Here is a 25,301-nt window from a genome sequence, read left to right as displayed (position 1 = left end):
AAATCCATCTACTTCAACTGTTTTAGCAGCAGTCAGCCTTCTTGCTTGGACAAAGGGACCAAGAAAGGAAGGCATAGTGCAACCATAGAGGTACAAATGCTCCTGAATCAAAAGCAGGACTGAGAAGAAAAGGACACAGGATCATTCCTTCAGAATAAAGTCCCCAACTGCCTTGTAAGATTGATCAAAGCTGTATAGTTCTGTAGAGAAAACTTCCTCTCAATTGCATCATCAAAGGCTTTTCCTATAACCTGGTGCAAGTACAAATAAAGGAGTGGGTTGCCCCGTTTCAGCCCAGTGTAACAATGGGTGCTGGGGAATACCCTTAATTTGAGCCATCCCAGCTCTTTTCAGCTGAAAGGCATTGGGTTAATTCAAGGATCATAATGAATGTAGCTCAATTAAGAAGAAGTACGAGGCAGCCCCTGCTTTATTTTCTCCCCTTCCCACCCTGACTCCTCCATTTTAAGCTGGCCCATCCAGTTGGGCTGCTGTACAATAATAGTAAAAGGGATTGTCACAAAAGAATTTGTCATCAGTGCTGCTCTGACATTCCACCTGCCTAGTGGGAGTTGCAACCGACAAATTGACTGCAGAGATAATGAGGTTTTAATGTCTGGTCAAGGCTCTCTTTAACATGACAGCAGCGTGAGAGTTCGGGGGGGGGGGGGATGGGGGGGCAGGACACAGAGGTCACGCACCATCTCAAGCACCCAAGGTGGGTCACACTCTTCAGCTGCAGGGACTCTCATTAGGGGAGCTCCAAGAAGTCAAATGCAGCAGCAGACCAGAGGGCAAGGACAGACTCTGGGTGCTAATGAGCTTTAATGCCAAGATTAAGCCCGTTTATCACTTACAGACCTGACCTAAGCTCACCTAACACAGAGGAGCACTACACTTTAGCTATACTTGCAGAGTTAATATGCACAAATTGTACTCATCTCTCAGTCCACAACATTTCTGCTCATTTCAGTCATTTTTATTCAGAAGAAGAGTGAAATCTGCAGTCTGGCCCTAAACCATGGCAGTAGTTTCAGAGAGAAAAAGAGCTCACAAAGCACCACCGCAGGTAGCACCTTTTGGAAATGTCTGCTCATACACCTCCCCCATCCTCTCAGCTATTCTCTCTTCTCTTCCCTTCTTCTCAAAGTGAAGGCAGGACTTCCATGTTGTTAAGCCAGAAAAAATCAGAGATAAAGAAAATATGGTGACTATGGAAAAGGACTCTGTTAACCACAGAAACTGAAGCAAAGGCAGAACTGCCCCGGTACATTGCTCTACCCCAAACCAAACGCATGCACAGCTTCCATCCAACCCTAAGTGATGTGAACTTAAAGCTTAGAACTTGTTTTTTTTCAACACCCAGGAAATCCCTGTTTCTAAAAGAATCATGTTTAACTACGATCTGTACAAACACTCCGCAACTGAATCCACCCAGCCAGTGCTAGTTTGAAGAGAGGACCACCATCCGTAAAGAACTGCTGCAAGATCAGTGACCGAACTGCAACACGCTTACGGTAACAACGCTTCAAATAGCCAAACGAACTAGAACTTTAACACTTTGCCACAAAGAGGCTGAGACCCGGAAAGTGAATTTTTGCAGGTCATGAACATGTGAGCATGATGTGCCAACTCTGTATCGGGGCAGGACAAAAAAGGGGGAAAAAGCAGCAGACAGAATAGCATTGCTGCATATGAAGATCACCACTGGCCACGATTTTCCATCAGATCGCTCTTCCAGTAGTAAACTGTTTCCCCCAGAAGACATACCTTGCTTTTTCAGAGGGGACAAAACATAAAAGCATTAAGTTTTTTACTGCTTTTTGTTCCACTTTGCCTGCTCTCACCTACCCTTGCTATAACAAAATGATGATACTCAGAACATGGAGGTTTTTTCCCCTGGGTTTTTTTTGGGTTTTTTTCTGTGTTTCCAAATGTACATAATAACAAAGAGAAATGAAAGGGAAACAATTTGCAGATGTGAAAGGTAGGGGAGATTCTAGAATACAAGTCATTCAGCTGAGGGGGAAAGGAGAGAGAGCAAAGGAAGAAACGAGAATTTATTTAGTTCTTTTAATTGCACAAGTGTCAAATGCATTCCCAGAAAGTTTCAGAAAGAAATTATTACTTCTGAAACTAAATTACTTTGACGTTTGAAACAACTCCCATGAAATAGTTTTTCTTCTCCCCCTCCTTCATTTCTTACTCTGTTCTAATTCAAAGCTTTATGGCACCGGCACATGACATTACTGTAAATGATTTAAGTTTTATTACATTGACTTTGCCTCTCACGCTGCTGGGCGATTAGCACAGGGACAAGGTGCCAGCTCACACAGGCCCAGCATGGAATCAAGGCTCCTGGCCCTACAAAAGCCTGAACGCATTCCTGGGAAGATCTTTGGCTGCGTTCTGCGATGCTCTCCTCCAGCTCAGCCAAATAATGTGCGACTGGATAATGGCCCATCACATTCACGGCAGTATCAGGAGACAAATGGAGCATTAGCTTACTGGAAAAATCAAAGATCCCATTTAATAGGTTTTTCAAAGGAAATTTTTTTAAATTAAATTTTAAACAGTAATAGTCTCTTCATTTTAATACATTACAAATTCACACGTGTAGAAAGGAAAGGATTATATCTCCAGTGGCATAGTAATTTGCCTACCAGGTAAGCTAAGCCCATCCCCATCTCAAAATGCTTTAAATTCTTAACTGTAGCAATTAAATGAGCTCCATTTTAAGGAGGTCCTCATGTGACTCAGACTTTATTTCAGATATTATTTCTTTTCAGGAGGCAAACTCTATAGTATTCTTAAGTCCCAGACACTACATCTACCAGCTATGTCACTTCAGCTACAATGGTCAGAGCTGTGTCCAGGGAGGAAGAGTTGTGCTGAAAGCTGAAGAACATACATGACCTTGAGTTTTGCTGCGGAGAAGAAATCTCCCCGTGGAGCTTTAATCCCCTGTTAAAGCAAGGTGGGTCCTTGCCTCCTCACCATCTGCCCCATCTCACAGCACCCTCAAGTTTTACTGTCTCATGCCCAGGAAACACATGGAAGGGAGGGACAAACAGGCTTTTGTGTCCAGATCTTTGTGAAGCACTTCCCACAAGCTTTGTGAAGCACTTCCCACTGCACACCTGGGCAAAAAGAGATTCTTCTCACCTTGGGCTTTTTTTTTTTTTTTTCCCCTCCTTAAAAATCCTTTTTCCTGCAATTCCAGAATTGCAACTGGGAATTCCAGAAAGGACTCAGCCATCCTGCTCAGATGTTGGTGGTGACAATTTTATCAGCTGCTACCATTCTCTGGCACAGAGGACTACTGTTCATTTGACCCATCAGTTGCCTGGTTTGAAGGAAATGGTAATAGCTGCTTTCTGAACAATCACATTCAGATATTCTACTGAAATGAATGTCATTTTCATGAGCTTCATTAATTAACACTGTCACTGAAGGACTCCACAAATCCTTGATATTGGCAGCTTTCACTAGTATTAAGTTCTGCTCATAACTCTCAAATCCAGACCTCGTCTTTCCCAAACACATTCAAATACAATCTATTATGCCATTTACACACAGATGAATGATAATAGGCCCTGTATAAGACTGCAAATCTAATGACAAATATTTATACTGCTCTTGACATACAGAATCTGAAGCCCGAATCCTTTAGCAATAGCTCCATTCAACTCAATTCAAGAATCTTAAAATCCTGGAGGATTTGAGCTTGAGTACTTCATTGCTTTTAAGTTCAGGATGCTACCAACACAGCTACCCTTTGAGAGAGTGTAACTTCATAGATCTGATGTCTGAAGAGACCATTACCGTCACCTAGTTTGCTCTCCTACCTAACATGAGAAAGAAGACAGACACCTGACGCAATCATTTGTGAAGAGATTTATAGAAGTGGGACTCCATTATCTGAAGTTGGATGCAGTTAAAGTAGATTATGTGGGGGTCTGTATCACATTTAAATATCTATAAACACTGAGCATTCTGTGTTTATCACAGCGTGGCAGAAGGGGAAGATTATATATAAAGAACAGTCAGTCTGGACTACACCATCCTACTGCAGAATCCTTCCTTTGCAATGACCTGCTATTACCGTTCACTTCACTCTTCCTCTGCTGAAACTAATTTAGTTGAGAATATAATGGAATAATTGAAATTCAATGTTTTATTATTAATTTAGGGCCAAACCACTTAAGTTGTGTACAAGTTTCTTTTAAAGAAAAACACATTGCAAGAAGTACATTGTCATCTTTCTTCAAAGAAATATTTCTTCCTTACTACAGCTATCGTTATTATTATTATTAGCTATTATTATTACAAAAATTTAAGCACGATATATGATGAAGCAAAAGGGGAAATTATGAAGAGGGGAGACTGGCGGCACTTTGAGCCAACAGAGCAGGAAGTTGCTTTTCCAGAAAGTGGCATGACTTTCAGCCCAAGCCTACCAAAATTTCACAGAATGACTCAAGGTGAAGGAATATCCGCAAAGCTGAAGGTTAAAGGCATGCCTGCATGAGACTATCTCAAAGACAAGACCGAGGTACTGTTTACTTTTGAGAGTTACTGCAACTTCCTGTTGAATTACTCAAGAGGCTCTGGATGAAAAAGCAGCCAGCAATTTCACATGGGATGGGAAGAAAAAAAAAAACAAACCAACAATAAAAAAATGTGTGTCAGGTTACCAAGACACAGGGTAGGCAAGGAAAGTGAGCTCTGTCAGCTAAGCAAGATCAAAAGGAACAAGCCTGGATCTCTTCCGTAACTGACTAGAAGTTGCGGTCTCCCCTTTGAAGCACTCTATCACTTGTCCTCACATTTCCTATTTATGCTGTTAAGAAAACCCCAGCCCCGAAACCACAATACTGCCCAAGCCCAGGCACTCTGTCTGTAGGCTAAGGTGTTTGTATCACCCATCATACAAACAGGAGCCAAGTGCTGCCGAGTACTTCACGTTTTATTCTCTCAGCAGCCATTCTCTCACCACCCAGAGGGCCTGAGATGCAGAAAGACGACATGTCTTTACACTGGCACAGAATTTGGTTTTCTAAGCTCGTGCCGTTTAGTCATTAGGCCAAAACACTTCTGCAGCAAACACTCCCTAGGAGATCACTTTGTTCTCCTCTCGGAGGAACTGCTCACATTTTACTAGCGGAGGACATAAGCAACAAATATGTGGTAATTCCCCTGCATCTACTTTTAAAGTACAGGGATTGTGGGTCACGTTAATTGGCACACCTATCTAGCACACTTACTATCACATACTAAATATGTGACACAATAAAGTAATGGTAATTATGGGTAATTAATAGCAATTACGGGCAATAGTAAATAACACTCCTAAGGACTGCCTTGTGCCAGTGTGCACTATTACATTCATCTCCTCGCAAAAGGCATTTAACTTGGGAACACTGCTAGGTGATATTAACAATTAGCTTCAAATTCTCAATTGAAAGAGACAATGTGTTTCTAAGTGTTCAGATGAAGAGATTGCTCATGCTGCATTTTGAATAAATAATGTTCTAGTTGTTCCTCTTTTATCTATAAATACCCTATATTTGTATTAGTGATTTCTGATTTTATGTTCAACAGGTAAAGTGGTAGCTGGAAGGCAAAAACATTCATAGATTTCTAATGTGACCTACAGCATTTTCTTTCATTTCTGATTTCTAAAATGGGTTGAACAGGAGATCATTTTGCCTCTGCACAAAATCAAAAAACCCCAATCCGTTGACACTTCCAGCAAAATTCCCCCACCCCGCACCAGGGTGAAGAGTTGAAACCTTAACACTTTTGATAATCCAAAAAAATCCAAGACAAATCAATCATCTGTTCAAGTAGATATATTTCAACGTAAACACTTTCATGAGCTAGTTCTGAATCATTCTGTTTTGATTCTGACCTCATTTTAACAGAAAAGTATTGTAGCTGGTTTAAACTCCAAAACAAAGACTGTTTAAATTGGAACAGCATGTTTCCTTTCACTCTATACAGTTTTAAAACCGACACCAATATGTCATTCAGCTTCCAAAAATATCTAGATTTTCTTTGACAAAAAATGGGGAAAGTGTTGAAGTTCATCAGCTATGAAAAAGCAACCATTAATAATGGTTCACATTTTATGAAGTTCTTGAACTGCAAAGCTGAACACCATTGGTTTGGTGTGCACAGGCCAGTGACTGCCTTTCACCTTGTTCTCCATTCTTCAAGTGTACGGCAGCATGTGAAAACTCAACTTTCATTGACTTATTTCAAAAAGAAGCTTCTACCTACATTTTCTTATGGAACAACATATTTGCACAGCAAATAATTTCAAGGTGACTGTCATCCACATGGTCATCACTTACAACCTCTCATAAAATCAGTTCTCTATATACATTCCTGTTATCAGAAAATACCACTGGCTACTGAAGTGAGGTATAAGACTCTTGGTCACTGAGTTCAATCTGCTGGTCACTGGGTCACATGTTCCGTTTCACACAGTTATTGAGTAACATTTTTTAAAACAAGCAGATGGAAGGTTGTTTTGAGTCTAAACAACTCTGGAACATTCTGAAGGAACAAAACAGGTCTACATTTATTAAGTAGTTTGCCCATTTGTTTAAGTAACACTGTTCATCTCTTTTCAATCAGTCTCCTTTTATTCTTTACTAATACTTTATGTTGAAGTGTGTGATAGTTACACAAAAAAAGAAGTTTATGGCGTCTTGTAACACATGCCTGACATCTTCCTTCACAGACTCAGGCAGAAAATGCATTCTTCTGCCAAACTACCATGTTACAGATAACTGGCATTAATCACATTTGAACTATTACTTTGAGCAAGGCTGAAGGTATATTTTTAATTATTATTTATGCTTTGTTAAACACATTTAGATCTCTTCATCATTTATGCTGTAAATAAATGTTTAGTAATTAAAATCTCTTCCCTGGATTACCCCTATACTCCTTCCTGCAAATTCAGTTCTGAAAAGCCTTGGCAATATTAAAACACTACAGATAGTAGTATACAGATAGATACACTACCTCAGTGTAGCGTACACCAGACACAGCACCACAAAGGGTCCTGTGCTTGAGTAACAGTATTGCATAAAGCACCGAATGATACATTTACCTCATACTTAAACCCAGCAGAACCGCATGAACATTTATATTATGTATCAATAACCTGTTACCAAAAGCTTTGGCCACATAGTTGCACTAAGCCTTCCTTGAGAAGCCAGGACATGCTTCTCCAGGCAGTCTATAAAGTAGTGAACAGTGTTGATCTGTTTGTGCTTGTTCCTGTTCTATAAGTGTTTATAGTAGAAATAAGAGGTGAAAATACTTGTTTGAGCAAGCTTATCTGCCATGTGTTGTAGCAGAGTGTGAGGGTGCTTGGAAATGATATGTGAAAGCGAACGAAGAAATGTAACTAAGGGGCTTAGGAGCCTAAGTCCTCTTTGAAAAAGTAATGTTGGGACAGTTTTTGAAAGATAATTAGTTATCTGATGATGGAGCTCAGCATCAAGTCCTCACAGCCAACTGCTCATGCTCTTTAATAGCCTTCTTAGCAGCGATTTATCTTCAGACACTTGGTTTCATTCCTGTTCATCTTTCTTTGAAAAAAATCTCCCTTGAGCTAAATCAGTGTAAGAGAAAGGCACGTGCACAAATTGTGATTTCTTGGAGGGCAATTCCAGACTCACCATATGTGCTGAAATCCCCACGGCTTCGCTTGCTCCAAAGTGCCTGCCACACAGCGCTGAGGAGAGCAGCTGTACCTTGGGGAAACGCTGCTCCAAGGACTTGCAACAGCACTTAGGCGCTTCAGCACAAGACTACGGGCACCAGTTTCCCAACTTTTCTGCTCACAAACTCAGCGCCTGCTGCAATCAGCCTTCCCAAAGGGCTGACGGCTCTGAACACAAGTCACCCAGTGCTCCCAGCCTGGTGACCACCCCTGGCTGCCACAGCCCACGGCTCTCAGCGCTGACAGGCGCTGCCATCCCGCGGAGCGGCAGCAAGGCTGAGCAGAAGCGCCCCGGCAGGACCCCCCCCCCGGCAGGGGCACCCATCAGGCCCACGGCTGTGAGGCCCAGGGGTGGGCTACAGCCCCCAGGAGCTGCGGGGGGCACCGCGCCTCCCGCGGGAAGGAGGGGGCTGCGGCACGGCCCGGGGCCTGGCGGGGTCCCCCGGGGCCTGGCGGGGTCCCGGCTCTGGTAGAGGGGCTGGCTGGCGACAGCAAGGCCGGCCGCTGTGCCGAGGCAGGCGAGGGGATGATGCAGCTCAGCCCCCTCCGAAGCCGCGGGACCGACCTGTCCCCCCTGCCCGCTCCGGTCCCTCAGACCCGGCGCGGCGAGCACACGGTACCGTTCGCTGGGAAACCCCCGCCGGCGGCGGCAGAGCGGGGCACGTTGCTTCTCCTCCGCCCCTGGGGCAGCCCCGCAACCGGCGCCGAGGGGGCTGCTCCCCGCCTTCCCCCGGCCCCTCCGCGCAAACCTCCCGTCCAACTTTCTCCGCAGCGAGGGGCACTCGCGGGGCGGGAAGGGGAGAGGGAGGCGGCACCGCCGGCCGCGCTGCTTACCCAGAAGCGGGACCCGCAGAAAGCCTCCATGGCCGCGGCAGGGGCGCCAGCTCCTCAGGCCCACGCCGGGCACCGGACGGGGGAGATGCCGGCTCCTTCCCTGCTGGGCGGGCCGGGGGCGGGGAGGAGCGGGCCCGACGCGTCCCGGCCCACCCTCCCCGCCGGCGGCGGGAGTCGCCAGCGCCACCGCCCCGCTGCCCTCGCCCCTCGGGCCGGGAGGCGCCGGCCGGGGCCGCCTCAGCGGGGGCCCCTCGGTCCGGGAGGCGCCCGGCACAGGCCCAGCGCCTCCCTCCGCCGGCGGGGCAGCGCGGGGGCGGCCCCGGCCCCGCTGTGGCAGGCCCCCGGAGCCCGGGCTCCCCGGCTGTGCCACGGAGCGGGGAGAGGGGCTGCCGCAGCCCTCCTGCCGCTGCCGGGATGCGGCTTCCCGAGGGCGGCCGGCCCGTGGAAGGGGCTGGCCCGCAGGAAAGCATTTGCCCTGTTCAGCGTAACCCGCTGGGACAGCCAGACCCTGCCCTTGGAGGGGACACGGGCGGTCCCCACGCGGCGGGGGTAGCGCTGGCTGAGGGACGAGGGACAGTCACCGCGGCCGTAGGGAGCAGCCTCTGCCCGGAGCACTGGGATAACGCTAACACCGGGAGACAGGGCCCGGCATCTCCCCCGCGGAGCGGTGTGGAGCACGGTCACCTCAACAGGACTTAGATGACCATCACATCCCTTATCCACCCATCTCCAGCCTTTTCCTTCACACCGATTGCTCCTGCCATAGATGTGCAGCTAAACCAGCGGCGCAGATCCGTTTCCCAAAGCTCTCAGTCAATAAACTCCATGTGTAACTAATGGATTCGGTAGTGTAGCACCTTGGACACAACCTGGATTTCCCCTCCCCGGGATGCAGAAGCACCGTTTGCTCTCCTCTTGGGCTGCGCCTGCAGCCTTACTGACCTCCCAGCACCTGCTGTCTTTCCACCTGCTTGCCACAGCATCTGGTTCAATAACATTATCTTACAAAGAGCACCCTGCTGCCACAAATCTACTTAAATATTTAAAAAAAGAGTTTGAGCTGCCTTCCTCACTAGAAGGTGAGGAACAGTCACACAGAGGGGTCGTGTCAAAAACGCTCACCAGAACGGAAGAAAAGAGATGAGAAGCATAGTATTCCTGTGTCCCAAAAATACGCCATCCCTAAAGAAAAAATATTCTGCTAATCTTCTACAAAGAACACTGAAGCCACTAAGGGTAGTACCCAGAGTACTGTAAGAGGAAGCCATGTGCTTCCCATGAACAACGCTGAGAATTTGTTTTAGACATTTACTGTAATCTGACTAAAGGGACGCCGTTCTTATTAGTGTGGGAAGATTAGATCTTGCCCAAGATAAGATTCTAGGGTGATTGCTTGGAACATTTGAAATCTCAGGCTGATCCAGGTTAATCAGCACAATCACATTACAGCCCTCCCAGGGAAATACTAGAGAAGCCCTAGCCAACTGGGTGAACACCTTCTAAGGGCATCGTGGGTTGCCTTTGCAAGTCTTAGATTGAAACTTCTGTTCGGCAGAATTGCACCACAATAAAAGTTTAAAGAAAAGTCAGTAATAGCTGGGAGTTACTCCTTCATGGCTCTTTAAATCTCCTCTCCTGCAACAACCTGTAAGAGCAGTTGCTCCAAGAGAAGTGCTGAGCGTCTCTTGACACACGAACATACGGCTCTGTGCTTCTTGCACCAAGGAGCAGAACTTGGTGCAGTTTGAAAGCACGCCCAAAACTAACACCGGCTTTGACATTATAAGATGTCACACGTACAGAGGCACCTCACAAACAGCTATTGTAGGCTGTGCATATGGGAGGGGAGAGGTTAATTTTGGCAGCATACTGCAGAGTTCCACTGACACGTGCAATATGAATTAATCCCCGATTAAATTATTGACTTCAGTAGGCTTGTTCCACTGTATCTGTAGGGGAAGGTTATGTATTAGGGTATTTCCCTGCATCTCACAGAACCCTGAAGCAGGGGGCCTTAAATGATTCTGCCTCTTGCTTCATGTTCCTAATTCATGGTGGGCAGCTTCTGCCTTCAGTAGCAGTTCATGCCATTATACTCATCATACTGATGCAGCAGGTACCAACTGGGGTGCCAGCTCCCCCCATGTGCCCTCCTCCATGAGCTCAAGGAAAGCCACAGCCAGCCAGCCTGGACCTCAGCAGACCCTGCCGGCTTGCACTGACTTCGCAGTGTAATTACTGGCTAGCTGAGAGGGAAAAATCAAAGGCAGGAGTTAAGGAAATATTAAAGTCTCAGACAGATGAGATGGGGAGAGAAGCTTAAAAGCTCCTGGGAAGGGCCATGGTAAAGGATTCTGCTGAACTTGGTGCAAAGCGGAGCCTGAAGCACTATCTCAGGCAGCTCACTTGTTTCCTTTTGATGATGGGAGGGAAGACGGAGGTACCTAGAACATGTCATTACTCCTGTGATGTTCCCCCAAATGCAGGCTAGGTACGCAGGAAAACAAAACGGCACCTCTGGTGTGAACGCCAGGGAGTTCAGGAAGTCACCTTTTCTCAATGAACATTTATTCCAGGGAGTGGCAACACCTGATCTGGGTTCATTCAGCAATGTATTTAAACGCTCTTTTCCACGCCAGCTGCACAGTAAAGGACTTTTCACCTGCTAACACATAGATGCAGGTCAAGTCAGCGCAGTCACGAAGCACCTCCAAGGCACACCCAGGGCCAGCAGCGGAAGGCAAGCTATCAGCCAGAGCAATTGGCTGGGGCAGGACGGGAGGCAACGCCAGAGAGAAGCTGTTTGTGTAAGCACCGTGCCAGGTGTGAGGCAGGCTGCTCTTCCTATCACACCTCACGCTGATTTGCAAAGCACTAAAAGCAAAATGAAGTGTGGCCGACTCCTGCAGCAATCCATATAAAGAAGGACATTTAGAGCTGAGGGTTGGGGAGTGTTTGAGCATGTGCAGCTCTGGAAGTCACAGTTTTATGGTTAGTTGACTATAAATATCACCTTCTTTCTCTGCTTGGAACGGCAGAGGCTCAGCTTTCTTTCCAAGACCCACAGAGGCATCACATTTTACAGATGGTAAGAAAAAGAGACTGCCAAAGAAGCATTTACAGCAAGGCCCTATACATTTACTCGATAAGAAAGGGGACAACGCCTTGTTTTAACACATACAAGATGTGGACTTGTAACAAACTCTGCTTAAAGTCAACACTGCATGAGTAGCAGCAGACTTCAGGTTTCCTCTTCCCAAATGGTCAATGTTGTTGAATTTAGTGTGCATCCCTCCTCCTGCAGGAAAGGATTTGACTTTAATTTCCTCATTTCTGGAAAATGCAATAAGGAGTTTAGAAGTCCCATGATAAAACAGATGAAGGAGTGGGCTGGGAATTTGCAGCCCTGGTTTTTACTCACAGATCTGCTTTTGGGCATATATTGGCTACGTGACTTTGTAAGCAAGGAATGGAAGGCAAGATTCCCCTGGTTGGAAGAACAGAGGCAGCAGCTCCCTGGAAAGCTGGCACAGGGAGGTTGAGAGCACACTGCATCTGGCCTGAAGCTGCACAGTAAAGTCATTCTGTTTGCTGTGGGGCGAGGTGGGTTATACCTGCTGCATCAGGGCTCCCTAAAAGGAGAAAATGGTGTGTGTATGACTCCTCCAGGATGCTGTGTGTAATACCATCTTCCCCTGTTACATGAGTGCTCCTACATTTCATCGTGCTGAGAACTGCCTAGATCACCCCAAAGTGATCCTGGAGCTGCTCCAGCAGTGAGCAGCCAAACTCTAAATGCACTGGGCGTCTCTCTCACTTGCTAGATAATTCCACAAACATGCTCTTGTGTGCCTGCAGAGGTTGATGGAAGTCAGGGCAGGTGTAACACACCCAGCTCGTGGGTGGTTTAGCTGCAGAAGGAGCTTAGAGCGATGGACAAACAGCCACAGACAAGCAGCACATGGCACTTGGGCCTTCTGGAGCCAAGACCCAAACCATCCTACTTCAGCTCCTGACAATTGCCATAGTTTATCCTCTCCCTGTGCCAACTCAGCCACCCCACAAACCTTTCCTAGTTTTAATGGGCTGAAGCCGTTCAGGATTTCACTGCAGAATTCACAGTGGTTGCAGGAATCCAAACACTGGATCCTGCTTTGTTTGAATGGACATGGAGTTGTCACCAGCCCTTGGCCACGCTGAGCTGGTGACACCCATCAGAGCAGTTCTGCACTGCCTTCACAGGTGTCAGCACAGCACATGCTGTCCACCACAGTACGTTTTTTGTTGAATTACATCAATATTAACTTCTTGATTTCCCCTGGAACAGCTGGATTTTGCTTTCTGTTTCTGTAAAATAATTGTTAGCACAGTAAGTAATTAAGTGGTTTAACCATCCTCTTCATTTCCCAGCTGGAGCTGCAGGGGTCTTTTGTTGCATTATTTAGAGTATTAAATAGATATGGAAAGATAATCTACCCAGGACCTTTGAAATCTTGCCAATTATAGCATTCAGTGACTCAGGCATAGTAGAAAATGCCAGAGGATGTTGCAGGATTATATAGCATGTTGTAAACATATCCAAAGCATTGAATACAACATGTGAAAACCACCTTAAGTCCAATCACCCTCAAAAGCAAAAATGCCAGCAAGGCAATGCCTTTCACTGGTGATGCTGAAGACCACGCCAAACCAAACAGAAACAGGTTACTGGGGACCTCAGGTGCACCAGTGTACCAGCTAAACCACTTCATGGCATTGCCATCTAGTGACAAGTGCTCAGCCTTCACCCAAGCAAACAGACCTGGAGCACCTCACCCCAAGCCAGGTGAGATGGCACAAGGCCTGCTGGCTTCTCCTCCTCCCACGCTGGGCCAAGCAGAGCTCCAACACCCCGTCTGGGCTCACAGGTTGTGGCTGTGTGGTGGGTCTGTGTGCAGCGCAGCCAGGACAGGGCTGGCACGCACAGGGCATGCTGGGCTCTGTGTTCTACACGTGCTTCAAACAAGGGATAAGCATGTGCAGGGACACAGCTGGGCTGCTGCCACAGCCTCCAAGATGCTGGGCACCCAAGGGCTGTCCCTGGACCAGCCATTGTATCCCAGGGCTTTGCACAAGCCAGAGCCACTTGTATGTGCAGCAGCCTGGCTTTGAGCATCTCCCCTCGCCCCAAGCAGTGCGGGGTTTCACCGGCTGCCACGGGGCTCCTCAACCTGGGAGCAACCCTTCCGGCTCCCACCCGCTTCCCACGAAGGGACTGTCATACATTCAGTGGTTGAACACCCCCTCCCCCCCCGCAGAAGCAGACACCCCCCCCCCCCCCCCCCCCGACCCCGACCCCGCACGGTACCACGCCGTTTCTGCAACGCGGAGCTGGCACGGAACCTGCCTCCCGGGCGGCAGAGCGGCCCCGCGGCGCCCCCCGCCCCGGCCCCTTTTCCCGGTAGCTGGAGCGTCCCGGCGCCGGGAGGGCGGAGAGCCCCGCTGCCCATCCCGCTCCCCGGCCCGCTAGATGGTAGCAAAACGCTGCGCCCCGGCCCCGCCGCTCCGCACGCCCCTCGCCCGCTCGGCTCGGCCTCTGCCCCCCCCCCCAGCGCCCCTGGCCTGATCCCTCCCGTCTGCGGGATCCTCCCCCCCCCGGCAGCGGGTCACCGCTCGGCCTTCAGGAGGTGCTGGTGGCAATAAAGGCAGCCAGGCACGTTCCCTTACATTGCTTTTTCCTGCCTTATGTGGGGAGATTCCAGTGCAGGTCACCCCGGAGACGTGCCGGCACGTCTCAATTTGTAGCTCTCGAGCACCTGAAGCACAGAAGGCACAAATGACCTTTCCCGTTTCTCACGAAGCATCTCGCAGGGTTTTGCAGAGCTCCAGCTGAGGGATGAGCTGTGCACGCAGCTCTTCTGACCAGACACTGCTCTCCAGCAGCAGGACAGTTAACCAAGTTCACCTAACTGTCTCGTCTAAGCCAGAAACAAATTAAATTTGAAGTGCTGCTTCCCCAGACGCAGCTACCACTACATAGAAAACGACCTAGTTTCACATGGCATCCAAATTACTCACCAAAGGGAATAACAAAGCGCCGGACCCAGGCTCTGGCAAGTTGGGAGCACATATCCACGAGCAGCCAGTCTGGGTGGGAGCCTTCTAAAAACCACAAGCAAAACTTGGCAAAAGAGCCTCATATGGGAATACACGCAAAACAGAGCAGAAAACCAAACCCCTTCCCAAGCTCCTCTGAAAGCCGGCGCTGGAAATGGAGGGATCTGACATCCCCTGCAAGGAACCACCCTGGGGCTCAATTCAGCTGTGTGCAGAGAGGTGCAAAGCGCTTGAACCTGTGAGCCCCACTTACCTTGGTGCCATGTGGATCCTGCAGCCTTGGAGGGGTGGGAAGGCACTTCAATGGTTCCAGCCTGGTGGGGCTGGCCCCATGGCCCGAATAACGCAGACGCGTTACAGAACTCGCCTCTGGAGTCCTGCTCTGTGTGGATTTGCATGGAATTTTACACAGATCCACACTTTCCCTCTGTTTAAGGGCTAACTTCCTTCCTGCTGTTTTCTGCTCAGAGGTGACTGTGAGGGGGCCTTTATCAAAACGCTCTCTAGATAACATAAGCATTGTGGGTGTCAGTTTGGGGTCCCTCCTGCTGCAGAGCCATCGTAAGGCATGCAAGCCAAAGCGAAACAGCTCAGTGCTCAGGCCAGGTTCCCCTCTCTAGTGGCTGCTCCCCAGAGGAGAGGAGACTTCACATTAGAAGCTACATCACTCATCCACTAAAGACCCCTGAAGAGTTTCAGTTCGGATGTTTCTAGTGGTACCTGAGCAGCATCTAGGGTGCGAGCCCCCGCTGCTCCACAGCAGGCAGGCTGCAGCTCCAGCAGTGGTACCCCCCCCGCCAGCTCCTGCTTTGCAAGGAGCTAAATGACTGCAGAAGTGATGGGCAAGAGGCTGCTGCGCTTCAGGCTGGAAATCCTGAACGCATGAAAAAGCCCAGTACCTTCCCTCTTCACAGCGACATGTTCCCACAGTCAGATCAAATCCTGACTCTGTTCCCTCTTTGGCTGCAGCTCTCCCTTGCAGTCCTGGCCGCCTGCGCATCGCTCAGCAGCTGGCAAAGCTGTCCTCTGCCACCGCAGCGCGATGTGCAGAAACAGCTGATGGTCTCGCTGGTGAAACAGCACACCCTGGGCGATACGCTGGGCCACGTTCACTTGCGGTGTCAAACCAAATTGCTTCACGAAGGGCTGATATTTCACAACATTTTTTCCCCATCCGCTCTTGCTATACAGTACCTATTCCAACTGTTCGCAATTAAAACGTGACCAAAGATTTGACCTCTCTGAATGAAACCAATTATCATCAGCAACAACAAAAAAGGGAAGTGCACAGTTGTTTTCTTTTCAAAAGGCTTTAATAGGACACATTTGTTTTTGTCATTTGTAAAGATTTACACTCATTTTTTGTCTTTTTTCTTTTTTTTTTAAAAAGGAACATTTTAACCCAATTTTGCCCATGAATACCACCTTTTGTTGCCCTGACCAAAAGACCTTGTTTTGGCCTATATACCTGATACAGTATAACAATATATTAGCTATTAAATACAAAGTTCTATAATATATACTAGGTTGTTACGGACATTGCAATGGTACTGTGCCTACTCTAGTCACCTTGTGTAATAGTGTACAGGGGTTATTATAGTCAAAGGGGCAGAAAAGGGGAGACTGGGGCATAGCCTAATTTACAATGGTAATGCTTTTGTTTTCTTTTTTTTTCTTCTTTTTTTCTCCTTGAATATACCTTGTGCTGAGTGAAATCCACAGAAGTCAAAAACAGCATTTTCTTTGCCCTTCTCCAAAATATCTACAGTATAAACGGCCTGTAACCAAGCTATGAACAATCAGTTCTATGTGCGAGGGGCTGCAAGAATGGAATTTACATCTTTCCAGACATATCTGCAATCTCTTTTTCCCCATGTGTCAGCCTGGCAATAGCAGAATATCCTCCTCCCACCTGTATACAGTAAATCCACAGTAGTAAAGTGCTGGTGTGCTTGAATGAACCGGATAGTCATGCGACTACTTTACCTTCACTAGGGGCTGAGTTTTGGGAGTAGATGTTTTCTACGGGTACGGTTCTTGAACAGTAATAGCACTGCAATATCGTAGAACTTGAGCTTAGCTGCTTACTTCTAAATGCGACCTGGATGCAGGCTCTGAAACTAGGCTATACATGTTGTAATACAGTAGGTCTGGCTCCAGGTTTATGAAAAAAACCTTGTAGGTAAGAGCTGCTTCTGTTCCCAAGATGCTACGCAGACTTTTAACAATTTCTCTATAGATTTCTACAAAAATATAAAAAATTCTATCAACATAACCATTCTACAGAATTCCTGTGGATTTTGTACATTTGGTTTAAAAAAAGTCAAATTCTATAAAACCCCCCCAAAGGTATTTAAAATTATGTTAAGATTATTGCACACGCTGCAGTACATTTTTATTTGTCTTTCAAAAGGGCATCTAGAAAAAACTTATCCGGTTTAGAAAACAAACTATTTTACATGGATTTCTTTTCCTGAATGCATCATCATATAGTATTTTTTATTGACTAGTCTTTACTGAATATTCACGTATGATATAAACTTTTTCTTACTTCCACAAATCTTGTCAGTGGGCAAAACCCCAAGCCATGAAAATAGAGGAGCCTTTAGGCTTTCTGTTACAGTTGGAGTCGAGTGTTTGGATTAACATCACATCATCGTTTTGTGCCACGATTTCAAGCTAAAATGTTCCATGGTTCTTTTGTAAGGAAGGAACTGTACCAGTAATATCATTCCAGCTATGCAAACACAATCCTAATCATTAAGGAACAAGGGTCGGCAATTGCAGTGGCCTAGCTATTTTCCCAAATTATTTAGTACATGTGAAAGGAAAAGCTAAGGCTCATTATAAGTGTAAAACCAAAAAGGGATTAAGAATATTTCTCAGGCTTAATACACTGTAATTTTATTATTTCCTTAACTGCGATCTGGGGGAAGAACTGATGAAAGGTTTGTTTGAAATCATTGCTTTAAACGGGCTTAACTCTGGATTTGGACTGGCATATCAAAGGGAGCGGTCTCCGTATGGGCCCGTGTGGAAGAGGGGGAAAAAGTCCCAGCCAAGAATTAATCTAACGGCAGTAAATAGTACAGAATGTTAATCCTCCTACTTCAAATACACTGATTGCCTGACTTCCTGCTGAAAGCCCTTACATTTCTCCAGGACGTGTAAATCAATAGGGATTGTTTATGGAGTGAACGTCCTCCAGTGAAAATAAAGGAGCTTAAGACCTCACGTAGGCTGTTAGGTACGAACAGCATCTTCTTCTTTGCATGTATACTTGAAGCTAATGCAGATACATGTAGTCGGAACAGCCTAATCTCTGAATGGATAAAAGGCTGTACATCAACATGTTGTAGTGATTTGAAAAGATCAGTAGTTCTCAAAAAGTTACAAACTCCCGACTGACAGAAATAGCACAAATCCTCCTCTTGCCTGTGCTGGTTTAAAGACACGATCCAGCAAAGCCTTATCCATGTACGCCATTTGAAACCTGTGACTATTCACACACTTCAAAGCATGCCTGCAGTCTTATTTAGCCTACATCTTAATGTGATTTCATGGAAGTTGAGTGAAGTTGACGTCTGGTTTCCATCAGCCTTGTGAGGAGCGGGAGGTGTCGAACTGGACCAGCCTCGCATGGTTTTCAGGCTGTGCTGCCCAGTTTTACAGATTGCTTTTTGCAGAGGGCATTAGCACAGAAGTAAACAGTGAATTTCGGAGATGACTGACATTAAGGATGTGTTCTAAAGTAAGGAAATGAATTCTGGTTTTATCTACTTTGTACCACGATGTTGCTGCTTAAGGCTTTAGATAGGTTGGAAATAAAATTGCAGTCAGGGTCATGTAAATTAATTCTAGCAGTGCCAGCAAAAAACCTGACTTTTTTACTGAAAATCAACAGTCATTTCAGTACCTGCAGACTTTCTTACACGTAATCTGTAAAATAACTTGCAGTAGACCTCGATTCCGTTGAACACATAAGCATATGATTTTCATTTTCAAGAACTTCTTCAATACAATCAACCTCAAGGCAGCTTAAGCAAGAGCTTAACTTTAAACATGCACTTAAGCCCGCTGCAGTGACGTGTCTGCACCGAATTCACCCACTGCAAATCTGCACTACGGTCTTACTCTCCCTTCCACGGAGGTGTGGAAAAGAGGGGCTCCCCCACGAACAGGGGGCTCACAGAGGTGTAAAACTCCGCAGAAGAAACAGTCTGCCTCGGAGACACTGGAAAAACATCTCAGGAGCAACCACAGGCTTTTGCTGCCTCAGTTTCCTGGGCACGTATGAAAATAGCCATTGCCATGATTTTGTGGGTCACCACGGATGATCTATACTGTCCTTTCGTAACTCAGCATTTGTACAGCTAAATGGCTCTGCATTCACCATCTCCAGACATCTATCAGCACATTGCACTTTCCTGCGTTCGTGCACTTGCTTTCACTCTGGATGTTGATTTTATGCAATATGGGGATATTATTTTGCGAAAAAATTGCCACTGCGTTTCTATACTACCCAAACAATCCTTTTCCCAGAATATCATTGAAGTCCAAAGGGAAAAATAAATTACATTAAATAATCCTTATTTACTGCTGACTGTGGGGTACATTTCCTCTGTAATGCACTAATTGGCTACATTTTGTGCTTTGCAAAACAAAATGAAACCCGAACAAAACAAAACAAAAAAAGAGAAGGGATTAAATATATATTTTTTAGGTTAAAATATTCATAAAAACCAACTTTATCTCAGAAATATTCTGAGATACATAAAATAGAAGAAAATTAAATGAGTCTTTAGTCACAAAATGTACTACATCCCGCAATACTAGATTCAATTAATTTAATAAAATATAATATACATATAGATTCTGCACATTGTATTGCTTTTACCTAAGCAGAACATATGCTTAAGTAAGCGTGATATAGGTTAACCACTCTTTTAACCAGCTGGTTCTTTAATCTTTCTTTGGAAATTTTTTACCCAGTGCCGTTTTGGAATACAGAGTCTTTTAATATTTTTTTTCTTTTTTTTTTTTCTATTACATGAAAGGAAGAAAACATTTGGCACCAACAGAAAAGTAACTCAGGGGTCCATTTCCGTTTGATCAAAGGAAAAGCTAGGAAGTGTCAACAAGTCTTTCTTTGGGGTAGGAGACGTTGACATACTGTCTGGAAGCAACGCATCCCCTATATCCATGGAATCCTTGGACTCACAAGATGGAGCACGCCGCCTCAAGCAAATGTCTCCACCGGCAGGTGAGATGCTGTGAGGTCCTCTAGGTAGCAAACTCTGTCCATCGGGTGGATCTATAGATATACATGGAGGGCTTAGTTTTTTCTTCTGCCGTGTTCCTTGCAAGCCTTCCATTTCACTTACCACCTGACTTATGAAGCCAGAAGAGCTAGATGTGGAATGATGCTGAGGGCTGTTTTCCATCGAACAAATTTCTATTGAATGTCTCCTTTGATCATCTAACCAAGAGGGCGGTTTTTTTAGAAGACCCTGGGTGTCTACACTGTGGTATTTCTTCAGGTCCTTCAGGGTAACGTTGCCGGTATTGCCTATGTTCCTCTTAGGAGTGAGAGGCTGAACCTCTGAACAGGCACTCGAGGCTGTACAAGTTTCTGAAGTGAAAGGCTCTGAGGAGCTGTTTATTTCAGATACTTCTCGGTCCATTGAATCTCCAGGTGTCTCCTGATACGAGTCTGCACAAGCACACGATGCTGGTGCCTGCTTTGAAATATTATATTGATTGTGGGAATGCTGCTGCGTATGGACGCTGGCCCGGCTCCACGCAGCCAACTCATTTGCTTCTGAGGGTGTCAGAGCCACTGATGACTCCTCCTTGGGCACAGCGGGGACATTTGGGTCAGAGAGTTCACTCACCTCGGTGTGGAGATTCTCCTTGCTATCCGAAGAGTCGTTCCTTATGGCCATCTGTATCGGAGCGCAAAGGGATCGGGGAGGAGGGGAGTTGCCAGATGAGAGAGACAGACCAAACACAGGTTAGTATGAGAAAGGCACTGTGTTTCCAGGGGGCTCAGCTCTGCTGAGGTACCTCAGCACAGACCCACAGACTCCTCCTGTGGGTTCTAGCAGTTCCCACACTTCAGAGATCTATGGGTTTGTCCCTGTGTAAGTGACACCAGAATCGGGCCCTTCATTTTTTATAAATGGTTGACCTTTAGCTTTCTCTTCTAAGGATGGAGGACTGCAAAACCAGAATGCCTTCGCCCAAACTTAGACATATTCTTGTTATGCAAAGGATGAGGATCTACAGCAAAGCCCTTCATAATTTTAGCAGCCCCGTCACGAGTGGGAGAGAGAGGATGTGCAAGTGTATTCCCTCCTCCAGCTCAGGTGATGCTGAGAGCATGGGGTGGGAACCCCAGAGCCAGTGACACCGGAGCAGCCACACTCTGTGCCAGCATGAGGGCAACAGCCTGTCCCTGGCTTTGGTCCCATGCTGGAGCCATGACTCTGCACCACCTCATGGCAAGGGAGCTGGAAAAGCTGGAGTCCAAAGCTGGACTAATAATAATAAACTGTAATTATTTCAGCTTGCTCAGATGCTTAAATTCAGGCTTCCTAAGGCACATTTTGCCTTGGCTGTCTTGAGCCATATGCAGCATCAGTGCCTGCTGGCAGAGAGAACCTATGGCGTGTTTTGAAGGCTTTGTCTTTTCACTGCACCACATCCCTTGTCAAAAGGGTTTATAAATCAGCCACATTAACTGGCCCTTAAAGGCAGAGTCTCAGTTTGAGAAGACTCCTAAATGATCCGAAAGATTAAAAACTTCACAGAGAAATTTGGAGGAAATGTGTACAGCTGGTCTCAGTCCTTTAGAAAAGTGCAAGGAGATGAAATTCCTCATACTAAGGAATGCTTTTGTGACAAATCGCCCCAAAATGATCTTAGAATTTATATAAAAATTGTCCCACAAGGACCGTTTGAGCCAAATGATCTCTATTCAGGCAAAGTTCTCATCAGCTGCAGTACGCACATGTGCACGCACAGAAACACAAGAGTCTATTGCTCCATCTGCACACTGGGCTCCCTTTGTCATCTGTGAGAGTTGAGAGAATATTTAATACAGAACAGAAAATGATCTTCTCCAATGCTGGTGAATTCTTTCTAGTTAAAATTTTACAGCATAATACTGGCAACTAACCACAGCCAAGAGCGGAGCTAATTCTGGTCTCCTCAGTGCCAATAGTTTTAGTGAGTGAGTGGGAGAAGAAATCATGTTCATATCCTGAGAAGAGATACAGACTACAAAAAAGTAGAATACAGAAGCAAAAAGTAATTATTGTCATTACTTTTGCTTGTACACCAACCTGTGTTGCATACAACGACAGTATTAGTCACCACCAGCTCTTTCTCTCCCTATGATACAGGCATCTTTGGTAGTTGTTAGTAGTAACTGTTTGTACAATGTTTTACTGCTTTGTTTCAAAATGAAAGGACCCTCTGCCATCCCATTGGGGTGTACACCTGTAGTAGCCACAGCTTGGTGTGGGCTACACCTTGGATACACAGTCCTGGAACCAGAAAATCAATAGAGTTTTAATTTCAGGTACAATTTCCCTGGACAAAAGCTTTTGTGCAATGCGCTGCCAAGGAGCGTATTCCTCAGCAGGGAACGTTCTCCCAAAGCATCCGATCCACTCATCTTCATCTGCGAGTGCATCGCTAATTGTCAAACTTTCCCAAGTCTAAACGGCACGTTATTGTGGGGGCTGTGTTCGCTCTCCAGCGGTCTGGAGGGAAAGGCAGGTTAAACACACAGGTTTTAATGATGGAGGAGAGTGCATGGACCAGGTATGTGGTGGACAAGATTTATCTATACATAAATTTAGGAAAGGAGCAGGGATGAGGGCAAAGGGAAAGGAAAGAAAGAAAAGAAAGAAAAGGAGAAATCAAATCAGAATTACATGCAATATACGTAACAATAAGGAAAAAATGGGTACTGCAACCCAAAATGCTTTGATGGTTCGGGCTATTGTGGTGTGCTAGTACCAGATTAGTGGTGTCAATAAAAGGAGCCAAGCAGAGAGCACTTGAGCAAGCAGAAGTGCCTGGGGTGTAAAGGGAATTTTGCCTCTTTAAGGACCAAGTTTCCCAGCGGCTGGCCATCCAGATTGCAATTAACAGTAACAGCAATGATGCCCCGCTGCCAGGAACAGCCTCTCCGCTCCCCTCCCGCAGGCTCGGGAGCAGCACATCTCTCTAACCTTCCAAAGGATTCGGCCGGCCGTGGACCATATTTTCTCACTGTCCCAAAGCTTTTTTCTCCCTGAAATGTCACTCCAAAAGCATGATCATGTCACTGCATGAGCAGAGAGAAGAGGGAGGGGAATAAATTAAACTTAAATGTATGAAAAGGTTTAGAAAAAGAAGCCTTCAAAGATAGGAACAAAATTAGGTTGAGGAAGATGGCTAACGTGGTAATTTATTCTAGATAGATCAGTTCAAAAGGATGCGTCTGTTATTCATTAGAAAGCAAGAGAGAGTGGTTATGAACTGGAATCATGACATCAATTACTTTCCCCATTAGCAGTGATTGAGGTAGCTGGCCAGCCCTGTGCAAACGAATACAGGCTAGGAATTTCTTATGTCAATTTAGTATTACAGACTAATGTAATTGTTAACCTTGGTACTTCACATTAATTTTTAGAGCTTAATGAATCAGCTGTCTAATTTGTCAATGTTGATTAAAAGATGAAAGAAATGGGAATATTTTCATGCAGGAAAGAAATTGCTTTGGAAAAAATAGAACTGATCTATTTTATGTATATAAAATCAGGCATGAAACTACTGAAGAAAGCAGAATTTGGGAATCAGACATGCCTCTGGTCCTGGTCCAGCTGCACAATGAAATACGCTTAAAAATGTGAGAGTGAAGCAAAAGTTTAAGTATTTTACCAAAAAAAGATACATTTAAACTTATCCTTCCAATTATCCAGACTGATTAGATCTCTTAGATCTTGGGTTGAATCAGGATTTTAATCAATGCCAGGCAAAAACCAGACATAAAACCAGTTGCAAAATAAAACGTGTTCTGCTTTGCATGTACTCAAACCTTCCAAAAGCACACAGGAGATTGAAAAGGGTCTTAATTTTCAATTCTCACTGTAAAAACAGTACGCTCCCCATGATGGTTTTGCATATGAGACATCCAGCTTCCTTTAAACAGTTTTCCCTTTTCGAGAAACCAGAGGAACCAGAGGAAGGGTGGCCTGGGATGGAGTCTGCAGCCCCTGTGTCCTTTCAAGCACTGAGAAAATCACAGCAGTTAAGAATTAGTTCCTTACCCCAACAAGCCCCTGGGGAGCATTTGGCTGCATTTATGAAGAGGTCTGAAAAAAATAAAGTGCTAACAATGTGGAGAAACATTTAGGCACATTGCCAAAGGAGATGATACTCGTCACGCACATTCTTTGGAGACTCCTGAATGGCCTTCAGGATCAAAATCCATCAACCTTTTTGTTATTTCTGTAGGAGAATTACAGTTCTCCGGAGGCTTCTCTGTGAATCCCTCCTTGAACTTAAAGCACGGTTAACCTGGAAACACAATGATATAAAACTTCAGCAGGTTCATGATCACGCACAGGTCTGCCTACCTGTCTGCGGAGCAGCCTTTCAGCAGAAGGAGAGTGCACTTGCTGGGGAACCGGGGGTTTGCTCCTCCTCACCAAATGGTCGTGAGCTCTTACGTGGTGAAAATGGTCTTTTGGAATTTGCAGGAGAGAACTGGTGTCCGCTGGCTGTGACTGCACTGATGCCTTTGAACCTTGCAAGAGGGAGAAGAGACAGAGATGTGACATGTCCATCTGGGGGCCACGTCCCAACCTCAATGGCCTTTCAAAGAAAACGGCTCTGTCACACCTTGGAGCAGACAGGCATGGCAAAACTACTGAATTCAGCAACTGGCTCTCCATGATGGGGAAAAATCTGCCACCTACTAATAAATTATTCCAAAAATCTCTGTTATTTAATTTTTCTTGGCATTTCCTCCCCGGTACAACTGGGACTAGCTCCTGTTAAGAACAGAAGATTATGAACTAGAAGTTCATCTGGGCTGGCAATTTCTAGATCCCTGCTTTAGGGACGATAACTTTGCAGGCAATGACACACCTCAGCACCGCAAGGATCTGACTTTGAAAGCCTAGGAAAGGATGTCTCCATACCTGAGGGTACGTGGAGACCAACTGCTGAAATCTCAAAACCAGCACGCACACTGGAAGCGAAGCGAAAGGGAATGGCACCAGGTAGCTTTCAAGGCTAGTCTTACAAAGCATCCCAGGAGAAGCAAACACATACTCCCCAGCCTTTTTCTGACCCTTTGTGGTTTCTGGCTACTTCTTGTAAAAGGTTTGAAACTCTGCATGCTCCACCCCACCCCCCCCACCACCCCCCCCGCACAGGCTCGACATTTTTCAAAACAATTCATTTAACCTGGACCGCATCCCAGAGAATCTCATTTGTCCTGGAATCTTTCCCAGAACAACAGCCCCATTACGAAGGAGTATTCAAACAAATCCCTCCTGCAAGTGCCAGTGTTTCTGACAACAAAACCTTTCTCAGCTTGAAATATTATGGCTTAGTTGTGGTGATT

General features: G+C 46.0%; 2 protein-coding genes across 25 annotated transcripts in view; both read right to left on the bottom strand.

Moving 5' to 3' along the window:
* ABCC3 (ATP binding cassette subfamily C member 3) overlaps positions 1 to 13,813 on the bottom strand; it is a 55,248-nt gene extending 41,435 nt beyond the window's left edge. Inside the window, exon 1 of the mRNA XM_080394078.1 lies at positions 8,579 to 13,813. Within this exon, the coding sequence (XP_080250204.1) occupies positions 8,579 to 8,608 (30 nt within the window). The 5' untranslated portion in view covers positions 8,609 to 13,813. The remainder of the gene's footprint in view (positions 1 to 8,578) is intronic.
* A 183-nt stretch (positions 13,814 to 13,996) lies between these two features.
* The window catches only part of CACNA1G (calcium voltage-gated channel subunit alpha1 G), a 155,690-nt gene continuing 144,385 nt past the window's right edge, over positions 13,997 to 25,301 (bottom strand). For 19 of the 24 annotated variants that reach the window (XM_080389608.1, XM_080389628.1, XM_080389623.1 and 16 more), the window contains 2 exons: positions 24,307 to 24,476; positions 13,997 to 20,619 (listed from right to left, as the gene is read on the bottom strand). In XM_080389608.1, coding sequence (XP_080245734.1) covers positions 19,765 to 20,619; positions 24,307 to 24,476 — 1,025 coding nt within the window. In that variant the 3' untranslated portion in view covers positions 13,997 to 19,764. Of the gene's footprint in view, positions 24,477 to 25,301 lie in introns of all 24 variants that reach the window. The other 5 variants (XM_080389609.1, XM_080389610.1, XR_013928504.1 and 2 more) reach the window with 5 other exon arrangements.

Source organism: Falco punctatus, assembly GCF_963210335.1.
Source record: "Falco punctatus genome assembly, chromosome: 1".
NCBI classification, from domain to species: Eukaryota; Metazoa; Chordata; class Aves; order Falconiformes; family Falconidae; genus Falco; species Falco punctatus.
The sequence above is the reverse complement of the archived record's forward strand: the minus strand, read 5'-3'. Positions and strand labels throughout refer to the sequence as shown.